Genomic DNA, 13,653 nt, shown 5'->3' with positions numbered 1-13,653 from the left:
TATGAACCTAAAATCAAATCGGATACCTTCACACTTCACCATTAAAATCATTGAACACTAACTAGCTAATCTGATGAAAAGAAACCATGCAAACAGAAGTAAGAAAAATAACAAACACCATACATAAATGTTTATTGATTTGTTTCAACTGCCATTACAACAATTTTTGCTCAACTGCTCAGCAGTCCTATTCTACTTCTACTCCTAATCTGCTAGCTACTAACCTCTAAAATCTAACTATCTAACCTTCTAACCCCTTACAAAAGAGAGGCACTAGCTTTTTATAGCTTTTACACTTTTGAATTAAAGACCAGGATTTAAATCCATCCAATGGCTACAACTTGCCTTCTAGAAGTCTGGCAGCTTTAGCCCATGCCTAGCAATTCCCATAACTTCCCAGCTGCCTTTTCAACCACTTCCTCAGCTACCTACAACTATTTTACATCAATTTTGCAACTTAGGTAGTGTTGTGACCTAATCACTCATCATCCCATCCTAGATGGGGACCCCCTACTTTTTAGGCCCTCTCGATCTTTTGTTTGGGTGTTTGGGGTATTTTGGGAGCGATCTCTTCAGTCTCTCTACTTTGCATGTGTGTGGGGGTCAAATTGATCAAGTTTGCTTTACGTTTGAGCGAATTTGGTGAAGTCTAGGGCTCATTTTGTCAATTTTAGGGTTTTTGTCTTAAGTCCTAGATTTTAGGGGGTTTTGTTAGGGTTTTGGAAAAACTGAACATAGAACTGGAATCAGGACGCCTCGAGGAACCTCTCAATAAAATTTGAGCGAAATCGGAGCAACTTTTTAGAAAGTTCCTATTTTTTAGGGATTTTACTGCGTCCCGGAATGTCTTTATTTTGCCAGAAATCAAACTTACTATTTTTAGTAATTTCTATTTTTAGTAAGTTTCTATTTATAGTAAGTCATGCTGCGTCCTGCTTTGGGCTCTAACTCTGATAGTTTGAAAAGTTTCTATTTTTGGAAAGTTCATTTCTGACAGGACCATTCAAGCAGACAATGAAGACTGATCATTCCGGAATAATCTATCCAAATCCGGAAAGTCAAAAAGCAAAAAGTTTGATCAAAAATGGCTAAGTGTTGGTATCCATTCCAGAAATGGAAAGTTCGAAAATCATCTAAGTTCGGAAACCTCATTCCTGAAGTGGCATCCTGAATTCTGAAACATGAAAGTCACCCGAGTCCTGAATTCATGAAAATCTGTGAAATCCAGAACCAAGTGATTCTAGCGCCCAATTCCCAGGTAGGTCGCCAAAATGGCCCTGCCTTGGAATTACATAAAGACGGGCCAAGGCAAAAATGCGCCCAAGACCCAATTAGGGCACCAAAAGTGAGGAGTCAAGGAAGGAGAAGAAATGATGAATTTCCTTCCCTCGGGCAATCTAGTGCCCAAACACAAGAACGAGAGCCAAAAGCAAGGAGTCAGGGAAAATGTGAAATGCAATGAATTCCTTGCCAAAGGGAGATTAGCGCCCAAGATTGAGAATGGGTGCCAAAATGAGGAGGCCTTGGAGAATTGCAAAAAGGTGAATTTCCTTGCCTAAGGGAGAATTGTGCCTAAGGAAGGTATAAGGGAGTCAAAACTGATGATCCATGGAAAATAATGAGACGTCAAAATTCCTTGACCAATGCAGAATGGCGCCTAAGTCTGCACCAGGGTGCTAAATCAAGAGGGTCTTGGAAAATACGAAAACTATGAATTCCTTGACCAAGTGCAAAATGCACCCTAGCACTCAAGAGGGCGCCAAATGAGGCAAGGCATGGAAAAGGTGAAAATGCTCAAAATCCTTGTCAAGGTGAGTTTAGCGCCCTGGGCCAGACATGGGCACTAAACTAAGGTCCTCATGGAAAAATTTGAAATTGATGAATTCCATGGCCTAGAGGATTCAACACCCATAGGTGAGTCAAGGTGCCAAATGGAAGTAGGGATGGAAAATATGAAAAAAGATGAATTCCTTGCCTTGTGGAGAATTGCGCCCTAGGGAAGATTCGGGCACTAAAACTCCATTGTCACGAAGAATCAAAGAATACCAAAATTCCATGACATAGTGAAATCCACGCCTAAGTCCAGATTGAAAATCTTCTAAGGCATGGAAATCTGAGGGGTCAAGGATGAATGAGAAAGCAAAAATCCCCTCTATATAAATTTTAAAATTTCCATTTTTAGGCACCAAATCTTATCAGAATTCAAAAAAAATTTACAAATTGGGAATCGTGAGAGATTTCTCTCTACTAGACCCGGGTCCTAAATTTTAGGAAAATCCCTAAAAAAAGAGGAGATGGTCAAAAGGTGTAGAAAATTCCCTCCGAAGCAAGAAAAGTCAAGCCAAGTGGACAAATGAGGTGAATCTTGATCTTCCAAAATCCCTCCAAAATTTAAAAAATGGAAGTTGGTGAGTTGGCAAGGAATATTCTAAGTATGACGCATGACTTAGTGCATTAAGAGAAATTTCCAAATTTGAACTCAACTACAAGGAAAATTCCCTTTGCATGGCGTGGTGAATTGGAAAGTATGATGCATAATTAATGCAATTGCCCAAATTCGATTCCTCCAAACTTAGCAGCACAAAAGGGAAACTCTATATAAGCATCAAGATACATTTCATTTCTTACGTGCGAGTTTTAAGAAAGAAGAATTGGATAAGTGAAGAAAGTCATACTTAGAGAGTTTTTCATCATTTTCAAGGAGCTTTCCAGGACGGCAGAATCAAGCAAGGCGGCTACCATCACCAGGCAAGCACAGATAAAAGTGGAGATGAAGGGATTCCTTCCTGATTCTAAGATTGCTTCCAAGTGGAAGGAGATTAGTGATACAAATTTAGGCACGTTCAACTTGGTTGCCTTCAAAATCAGGATGTTTGGAACATCTGGACATAATCCATCTCCTACAGCTGTCAAGTTTGTTAGAAGCAGAATCGTTGCGGCAGCTGGTTTTCCTCCTGCAATCCAGTGTCCAGACTTGATTCTTGAATGTGCAAAACACTACAATCCGAAGAGGAAGACAATTTCAACGTCAGATGGCAAGCTGTTGGCGACTTTGACTCTGGAATCAATTGGTGAAGCCTTCGGAATTCGTTCTCACCATTCCATGACATACAGGACTATAAACAGAGCTAGGGCAGTATATGAAGTGGGTCCTGGCAGATGTGCGACCACGGATATGATTAACAAACAGTGGTTGCTAAAGCCTAGGCCGCATATCTCCAAAATGCCTAAGATACTCACTATCTTCGAATTCAAATAGGAATATGTGGACCTGATAAAGATGCTAAGCAGGATAGTGGGATGTTCACATACTATGAATTTTGAACCATGGATGTTCTTTTACATCAGTGAAATCATGAATGCTAATGGGTTAGTGAATTGGGCTAAGTTGATCAGCCACTACTTGCATGAACAGCTGAGAGATTTGAAAGAAAGGAAGTCCCAATCCTTCTTCATGAGCTCCTACATGATTAATATGCTTGCAAGAAGGGGAGGCTTTGATGGTTTGCCAACAAAAGGAATCATGGGTTGCAGACCGGCACAGCTGAAAGTGCATGAGTGTTATCCTTAGCTACATATTCATAATACTAATTCTTACAAGCTAGCGAATGACACCCTCACTATGTATTTGACAAGACTTATGCAAAACGAATTGCACACAAGGGTGTCACCACAGGCTAGGATCTGGTTCAGAAATATCGAGCCACGTTCTTGCAATTTCCGAAGTTCACCTATATCAGCACGCAGGGATTCTCATATCAATCGTACAAGTTGTCGAGGTATCCATCCGACAAACTAGTACTGCTTGAACTCATGAGGTAGTTGATAGCCTATGATCAATTACAGAAGAAGAAGAAGAAGTCTATTGAATTCCCAGTTGTCCTAGGTGATTACATGGAGGTGTGCCCAAGTTTGGAGGCAACTAAGAAGGCAACAGAGGAGTTGGCATTCTATCACTTGGCATTTTACACATCCAGAGCTCAATATGATCCTTATAGCCAAATCACAAAGGTTGCTAGAATGAAATTTATACATAAGTTCCACCTAGAAGACTACTAGGCAAGTGCCAAGGATGACCTTGAAGTCCGGAAGAAAATGTATTCGACTGCCCCTTGATGCCATCGGGATAGGTGAGATAATGCAGGTGTCGGATCAAGTGAAGGAAGATTCGGACTTGGTGCAACCAGAATTCGAAAGGGTGAAAATCAACCCATTCAGCTACCAGACTGGTCGGAACCTAAAATTGACGATCTAGACATCTTGGCCAGACCTGTTTTAAAGTTTACCAGACATTGGATTAATAGGCATATCAAAAGGTTGAATGAGGGAAATGTCCACCTGACTTTTCAGTTGATGGGAAGTCTAGATTCCCATAGCGAAGCAACTGAAGGATCTTCACAAGCACAGGAAGAAGGAGAAGTCGGGCTTGATAGAGGGAAAAGTGCTCCAAAGAGGCCGAGGACGATAAGGAAGAAGGATGTCCATCAAGAAGCCCAACAGAAAGCCCAGCAGGAAGTTCATCAAGAAATTCATCAAGAAGTTCAGCCGGAAATGCAGTAGGAAGAACCACTACAAAAGAGAGCAAGGGTAGAAAGAATGCAGTCACCAACAAGTTCTTCCAATGTGCAAGAGGTAGAAATGCTTTCGTAGGAAAATCTAGTAAATCCACCTCCAGGCAACATCCTTGACAGTGCTCCAACACAAGATATTCTCAGCGTCAGTGCTTCACACAAACCTAATCAGCCAAGAGGTCAAAGACAAGAAATTCCTCCTCATCAAGAAGAAACCTGCCAGGATAGTTTCGTGGAAGCCATCCTTGGGGAGATGGATGAAGTATCACAGGAGCACGAGCAGATGAAAATTCGTAGTCACTCCATTCCCGCTCCTGATTGGCTGATGGATAGATTAAGAAGGGAGCCGGAAAAAGAAATTGATCCAGCACAGGAGTTAGAAGAGTTGTTAAAAAGAATGGACCAACCAACAAAGAAGAAGGCTCCCCGAAAATTCTCCAAGGTTGTAAGGGATGAATCTGGATCTCAAACCTTGCATATAGCTGAGCCTACAATAGATAAAGACAGGAATAAGATTATGCCAGAAGATTATGTGATTAGATAGATTGATCTAGGGCGTGCTTCCACCGAGTAGGTAATTGAAGACTTTGAAGGATCTTCCTTGGCCATGACAGAAAAGATACAGAAAACAAAGGCAAAATGTAAAAGGTTGAAGGAAGAAAATAGGGCCCTATGTGAATACATTAGAAGTCTCAAGCAGTCGCTCAGAGAAGCAGATCCCTCTTTCATTCCTCCTTCCTCTCTCCCTAAGGAAGTTGTTGATGACACAGAAGTAATCAGAGTGATGGCCCAGAGTTCCAGGGAATGGGTGGAAGACGTATTTACTGTAGCTGGAAAGTTCATTGAAGATTCGGCTCAACTTCATACCAGATTTGTGGCCCTTCTAAACAGATTGGAGATAGCAGAAGGTTTGTGGGAAGATGTTCACATTTATCAAGACTTAACCATTCTGCGACTCGGGGCTCTAATGAAGATTCCGAATCACACATTGATTGATGGAAAAGTGATCCAAGAGAATGAAATTTATGACTTTTCCTGATGGTTCTACACCGTTTGCTCATGAAAGAATACCTTTGAAGAGTTTAGCATGGAGTCTTTAACTTTGAAAGACTCAATTAGAAGGGTGCAGGAGGAAGTGATCAATGTGATCGAAGCACTGTTCGCAAAGAGGCTCAATGACGATGGAGTAACGGTGAACTCCTTGAAATCCTAGTTACATGAGTTCTTCTTCGTAGGTTCCTTTTCTAAGGAACTTTTTCAGAATGTTTCCTCATTTTCCAACACAATGAGTAAGGCGCGGGAAATGATTGTGGAATGGGAAAGCTTCTTTTCCAAGAGCGAGGAAGAAATCACCTTGATGGAGTTTGACATTGAAAGCATGCCAAGTGTCTCTGTAGGAGAGCTGGAGGTCGTCATCAGTAAATTCATTGCGTATGCAATTAATGAGAGGGATAATGGTCGTCCATTCTTGGACAAGAATCTTCTGACTGAATAGTGGTGGCGCATTTACTACTGGAATATTTGGACTAAGTGGCGGCCTGGTCAATGCATGATGAATGCATGAAGAATCTTGTTGCATGTAGCCGCCATTAATGATTTTATGAGAGATTCCTTTTGCATGTAGCTGTCGCATGAAGAATGATGGGCATTTATGTTTGCATGGGGAATATTTGTGGTATTTTGGGCAAATTTGATGTAATGGGGTGCATTCAATGCATATATGGATGCCATTTTTGGGCTTATTTGAATTAATTGTATATGGGCTTAGTGGGTACTAATTGTTGATTCCCACCTTGTTGCATCTTGAGTGGAGAATCTTTAGGGTGAAACCCTAATTAGGGTTTACATGTTTTCAAGGCCCAAGGCCTATATAAAGGGGTGACCCCCTCATTTGTAAGAGAGGAAAGATTGTTTTCAGAGATTGTTGCTTAGAGTTTTTGAAGCAAACACTTAATATATTGTTCGATTGTTGGTGTGTTCTTGTGTTGTTTCAAAGCTTGCATGTTCTCACTCTCTTCATTTAATGTAGATTTGCTTTATGTTGTTAGAAGAACTGGATTTGATAGGATTACTAATTGCAAAGTCCGAGCTCATACTTTTGGTGTGCAGTTGATTGTTACATACTGTGCAAAGTTAGCCTAAGCCTCCATTATATGTGTATGCACAGCTTCAATTATCTATGAAGATTGTTCAATTTGATGGTCTCCATTGGTGATTTGAAAAAACCTTTACACACCCCCTGAAGATTGCACCACCTTCGCTTAGTTGTGCTTTGCTGGCAAACCGAAGCGTGGTTAGATTTTGCGTGAGTAATCCCGTCTCCTTGTTCTTGGGCCTAGATTAGACTTAGCTTAGTTCTCTAAACCCTTTCCCCATTTACTTTCAGCATATTCCAAATTAAAAAGTCCCACAAAAACATTGTTTTCAAAGCTAAATTATTTGTATCAAATCCTTGAACTTCCACAAATTTATTATCCTCTTCAAGTGAATGTGTAAGGCCCCTTGGGTTATCAGCAAACTCATCAACTGACTGAGTCACGTCCAGGATTAAAGGAACCTTGGAGTTAGCCGTCTGAACTTTCTTGCAATCTTAACATATGGTATACTTTGATCAAGAGAGAATAGAGTGACCGTTGGTAAACTTTATTCTATGTTAGACGTAGTCCTAAAAAACACGTCAATAGGTAGCTAGAAAATAACTAACCTGTGTCCCCCTTGTTTTAAATTGCATTAAATGGGGCCCACACATAGTCACTTTACAATAAAGTTATTTTTGTTTTATAAACAAATTGATTCTTCTAGCATTTCCAGCTGTGTATTTCTGATTCTGCATAAGCCTGTAGCATCACTAGCCTTCAATCTCGTGCCTTGGTCATCAACTTGTTGTCGATGGTAGTTCTTATCCTCACACTTTGTCCTTGGCTCAACAGCACACTCTCGTTGGCACTACTCCGCAATCATCATTTTGATCCTAGCCTGATCACGATCACATCTTTAGTCTGCATTCCAGGCTTTCCTTTGACTCCTTCTAGTAGCATCAATCTGATTTCTCCTCCCTGAACGCCAAACATACACCCTCACATGACGCCATTCATCCTGCACAGACAAGTAAATCAAAGCTCGATCAACCATGCATTTCGAAACACAAAATACCGAACTTTATCCTTTGTGCTTTTGTCATTTGAAACATCATATCCTTTTTTTGGTATTCTCATCGGTCTTGGAAAGATTAGCAGCAAAAGTTATTCATCAAAAAGGGAACTCGAACTTATGTTATTTCCGCTCTCATTTTAAAAGCACTTTTTTTGGTGCTTTTATCGATATATTCTTTGGGCTTTAGGAGGGCGAAAACAAAAGGGGCGCTTTGTTTAAAATGTCCGACCCTTTACCTATTTATCGACTCCCCTCTTTTATTATTACGCAAGAGCCTTGGTTACTTCAGTGTATTGTTCTGTAGGATAAGAAAAGCTTTGCTTCAAAACATACAAATTTTACTTAATCGACACCCCTTTCCATTCGCTCAAGTTTATTGTATGTGTTCAAATCATGACCTTTTCGATAAAACCTTCAGCGTTTTGAAGGCGACGTGAAAAAAGTATTAGCTTTTTACAACGGCAAGCGAACTCTATTTTAAGCGCTCTGATATTAGACTGGACCTTTATCAGTATTTTGTTCGGGATATTGAAAGCTGCAAATCTTATTTGATTGAGCCCCCTTCTTATCATTCTGGGAATTTCATAAAGCTTGGTTCGGTATTTTTATCGCTATTTGGAAGGCATGGGAACAACATTCAATTCACAAAAATATCGAACTTCCCTCTCATTGAACATTTCGATTTCAGAATTCACGAACTTCATCGATTACAAACTTGCATTTTACTCCCCTCACCGCATGAACATCTTTCGGTGTTGTTTGAAAGGCGATCACAAGAGCTCCGCTTAGAGGAAAACAACTTCGCCCTTGCCCTCTGCGACTCAATTTTGAGTGGAAGGGGACCCTTTAGCAAACATCAGGTTTTTTCTCGGCAATAGAAGGCATTTTGAAAACATTTTTAGAAGGGCAAATTAGGTGTTTTATCAGGCATCAAAGAATTGCTCAAACTTATCCCATTTTCCTTATACCTGGCCTGGTGGATTTCATGGGATTATTATCGGCGATGTGAAGACAATTTTGGCTTTTGATTTTGCTTCAAAGTGACTACGACTCAAAGCACAAGTCGGGGTTTCCTCGGCAAAACACACCCGACCATCCATTCCTCTCTCCTTTGCGCAGGCAGACGGGACAGAAGCAGCGGGGTCCCTGTCAAAGACGGGGCGTGGAGGTGCGAGCACAACAGATAGATTTTTCAATATTTGAAAGATACTCAATTGCAGATCAGCACATGCCAAATAGAGGACTGGATTTTTGTTTCAAACTTGCAGGCATGGTACATTGGCAAGCTCAGCTTCCAAATATGCGTTGTTCCATCACTTCAGGATAAAGGTTCAGCAACAGCAGATGATCAAAAGAGGGATATTGCAGGTTTCACCACCACTGAAGACTTATAGAACAGGTATTGTCACTTTCAGCATAGGAGAAGATTAGTTGTCACCTTTTGTGCTCAAACATCAAAATTTCAGACTGCACCGAGACAGTTTTCAAAAGATTTTTAAAAAGCATTCAAGCCCATATTAAGGCACGTGCAGAGCAGAGAAATTTAGTTTCAAAAGATGCAACCAGTAAATATTGGCACGCACTGATATAAGGTGAAGACAAATAATTTTTCAAGTCCAAAACATGTCAAGCAATATACTGGAGCACACTACACATGGGAAAGTTAAAAAATGCAGGTAAGGTATGCAGGCACATTCCCTAGAGCACAGAAACACACTTTCAAGACTAAGGCGCAGTCAGTATGAAATGGAGTGAACTTTGTTGTGTTGAACAAGTTTTTATCAAAGATCTTAAATGCTTGTAATGGCACACGCCATAGAGAGTCAATACAAATGATTCAAAACTACAAAGTGCAGGTTTGTTGTCTGGCACAAGCTGTATGGTACAGAGACATGTTTTTCGAAGTCAAAACATACCTATCAGTTACTGAGATCATACTGTCAAAGAGACAAGAAAAATAAAGTAAAACTCTGTATGTCAACAGCTGGGCATATGCTACATAAGAAAGAAGCAGATTTTATATATTGAAAAAACAAGACAATAGCATAGTGCATGCCTTGCTGAAGTGGATAGCTTTTTGAAAAACAAAAGGATGCATTTCCATTGACAGGATCCCACCCTTGGATAGAGAAGCAGATTTCTAAAAGATAAAATGAAAGGTCCTCTATATAGTTAAATTCAGAGAAAAAAAAAGCAAGGTCTGCAGTGGGGTTCTCAGCTGAAATTCTTCAATTATTACAGAATTTCTGCCTTCATCGCTTCAGTCACCTTTTTAAACAGCAGGTTTAGCTCAAAATATTAGGTTTCATCAATTATTGACAAGAGGCACCTAAGTGTTGTAGTCTTCATTGGTTTCAGCAGCCTACAGCATTGATTATCATCAAAAGCACCTGATTTCAGCAAGGTTTTCATCAAAATTCGGCAAGTTTTCAATCAATTTTCAGCAGGGATAACTGAACTTCAAAGAGTTTTCCATCAATTATTGACAATGCATGCAAGATTTCAGCAGTGCTTTCATTTTTTCTAGTGATTATAGATTTTCTTCCTTGATAAGGGTTTGATCTCCTATAGAGTTCAGATTTTCAAACATATCTGCTGCGCCTAGGGTTTTGATTGATTTCAAGTCCTTGATTCATTCAAACCTTTGGCTGTTCAGTCACACCAAATTGCCAAGTATTGAGCCATATCATTAGCCAGTATTATGAAAGTATATTAGCTCCTTAACAGTGAATACATTGAACTATCAAGAGGTACTTTTCCTTGGTTTAGTTGCTGATTTCCTGGGGTATCAAGATCTTCATCATCAAACATATCACTGTTGGTATTCTTCCAGGCTGCTAGGGTTTTAATTATGGCATTTCCGGCATTTACTGATCTTTTTCAGACTATGGTTAGGGTTTATCACTGTTTCAGCAGGTTTTTGACTGGCCGAAGGCAAGAGATCAGCATACATAACATCATCATATTGGCATGTTTGACAGTAATATTTTCATGCACTCTAGAGTTTCAGAGCATTCAAAGTTGCAATTTTAGTTAAAATTTGTTTAAGAATCAACAAGCAATGATTTTTTAGATCCAAGTCACCAAGATTGGTTGTCAAAGTTTCATGACTTCTTCAAGGATCCGCCATGGTCAGAGAGGCGGGATTTCATCAGAATCATCTTCAAGAACCACCTGTTGTGACTGTCAATTTTTAGCCTAAGCTATTTATAGCCCATGTTATTTTTAGCCATCACCATTTTTGAAGACATAATCGTATTTTCAGAAGTTGATTTTTAGATGATCTTCAAGAATATCTATTCTTTGTCAATGAATAGATAATTTATATTTATCAAGAATCTATTTGAAGAATTCCTGATTTTGGGTTTATGATCTGTGGATGAAATTGAATATTAAGCTTGCTTTCAATGCAAGAAAACTATTCATAGTGTAGAAGTGTGTGTTAGTTTTTTATTATTTTCATGCAAAATGTAAAATCTTATGAATAAGTGTTTTAGCACTTGGATGATCATCAATAGAATTTAGTACGATTAATTTACTGCTCAACTTGTTCTTCAAACATCTTAGGAGAGATCTTCTGTATGTATATTTAGGCAGCTAGATTAGATTTTTTGAATTTGCATATTTGAATAAATTTGGTGATTGTGGCTTTGTACTATTTGTACTCAATTCCTTAATTCCTTCTACCAAAATGTACTTTATTTGTTCAAATCAATTCAATTGTTGTATTATACGCACTATTTCCGGTCTCCACTTTTAGCTGGAAAAAGTGATCTTTCTTTAGCTGTAGGTTGTTTGCTTTAGAGTTAAAAACGATAAAATCTCTTGTTTTAAGTAGAAGTGTTGAATCACCTTGTGCCCTTACCAAAGACAAAATTACAATAATTTCTTTAATTTGTTTTCTATCTACATTCAAAAACCCAAAAGTCAAAATTGTATCTAATGTAAAAGGCTAGAGGTTGTGATTTTATATTCTACAGTTTTTATTTCATCTTTGTTTGAAAAGGCTTTCCCTTTTACAGTGTTCTTGCACTAACATCCACACAAATATATAACGAGATACACATTTATATATACATTTTAACATTTTGTATATACAATTTTATATTTACATCTATAAATACACATCACACATATAAAAGTGCACACCTCTTTCTCCCCAAAGGAATATATATACATATAGATATGTTCTCCACTACCCCGCTGGCAGGGGGCATCTATACAGCTGGTATATATGCTGTATCCATATAAATTATATAACTCATACATATGGTCCCCTACACGATCCCTAAACTCAAATATGTATATATACATAATATATATGAATGTTATATAGACAATTTATAATGCCGCATGTAGATGCCGCGTACCTGATATTTAGATGAAAAAGGACTCACACCCCGCCTGAACGCTGCTAATAACCTGAAAGCCATGCCTATTTATCAATTGATCCGGAGCTCCGCCAAAATTTACTAGAGGATCTCTAATATTAGGTAAAAATCTTGCCAGAGATGATCCAGTTTAGTTTTGAAGAGAAAATCAAGAATAAGATAAAAGAAAACCCGTGACCGTGATAAATTTTTGCAGTCCAAATTTTATGCAAAGAGGACGGAAATTTGAAGAGAATGTAAGAAAATCAAGAATGAGATAAATGAAAACCCGTGGCCGTGATAAATTTTTGTAGTCCAAATTATGAGAAAAGAGGGCGGAATTTTTTAAGGGATTTGTCAACGGAAATGTAGTGTTTACTCAAGAATTGAATGATTTCTTGGAAAACTATTACGATGCAAAGAAATGTTGTATCAGAGAGACAAGCTTATGGTCGGAAGCCCAAAACTCCTTAACCTTCTAAACCTTCTAGAGCTTTGTTTAAACGTTTGAATTTGTATATTGTTTTGAAACCCGCAAAAGGCTGGTGCTTTTTCTTTTTTCCTTTTTTCCTTTTTTCCTTTTTTTCAAAGGTATCAGCTATGATTCCTCTTTAGTTAAAAAATGAATTGTTTCATTCCTTCAAAATAATACTAGAAGAGAAATTAGATAGAAGAAGAGTGTGTTTGAAACAAAACAAATGGATAATAAGTAGAGTATTATTAAAAGTATGTGGACAAGGTAATTTGAGAGGAAAAGAGAAAATTATATTAAGCATTTCACACATATTATCATGCACAAAAGAATTATATAGGAGCAAAAATAAAATGAAAAGCAAAAATGTTAATATCTTAGCTAAGAATTAGTTCGGACCACCTTAGATGTGAAACCAGAAGGTAGGTGATACCTAAAGAAGAGAGGGTAGATAAAAGAAGTTGTTATTGTACTCTGAAAAATGGTGGAAACGGAATGGCATTGCATCATGGAGTGTCCAGCTTATAATAATTATCAGATCAATTACATCGAAACTCTAAATGTGGACTCCTTAAGTAACTTGTTTGAAGAATAAAGGATAACAAAAGTTGCAAATTACTTGATCAAGATTCAATATATAAAAGGAAAGGAAGATCAAGTAAGTACATTGTTGTTTGCATGCTTGTTTTGGGATTTTGTGCTTATTTGTGTTGTTATCTATTCATGGGTGTGGAGTTTATTTGGCCTTGTAGGCATTATTAAATATTCATTACATTATATGTATGTGTATTAAGAAGCTCTAATAAAGATATTGTGCATTTTTTGAGAGGGGGTTTGTAGGTAAAGAAGTAAATCGCTTTCAATTTGCATGTTTATGTTATTTTTCATTTAGTTGAGTAGTTATGAGGAGATTATTTGTATGTATTGATATATTAGTGTATGATAAATAAGTCTCTTATTTTATGTTATCCATTTATCTATTATACACATTCATACAAACTTATCACATCGTTTTTCAAAAGGTTCACAAATTTTGATATATTTGTCTTATTTATATTTTTATGGTATATAAACATGCATGTACTTT

At 38.1% G+C, this 13,653-nt stretch overlaps 1 protein-coding gene across 2 annotated transcripts in view; it reads right to left on the bottom strand.

Moving 5' to 3' along the window:
* The window catches only part of LOC131042466 (putative protease Do-like 14), a 256,834-nt gene extending 244,158 nt beyond the window's left edge, over positions 1 to 12,676 (bottom strand). The window contains exon 1 of one of the 2 annotated variants that reach the window (XM_057975758.2): positions 12,095 to 12,676. In XM_057975758.2, the coding sequence (XP_057831741.2) occupies positions 12,095 to 12,157 (63 nt within the window). In that variant the 5' untranslated portion in view covers positions 12,158 to 12,676. The remainder of the gene's footprint in view (positions 1 to 12,094) is intronic. The other variant, XM_057975759.2, reaches the window with a different exon arrangement.
* Positions 12,677 to 13,653: the final 977 nt, after the last annotated feature.

This window comes from Cryptomeria japonica, chromosome 1, assembly GCF_030272615.1.
Source record: "Cryptomeria japonica chromosome 1, Sugi_1.0, whole genome shotgun sequence".
NCBI classification, from domain to species: Eukaryota; Viridiplantae; Streptophyta; class Pinopsida; order Cupressales; family Cupressaceae; genus Cryptomeria; species Cryptomeria japonica.
The sequence above is the reverse complement of the archived record's forward strand: the minus strand, read 5'-3'. Positions and strand labels throughout refer to the sequence as shown.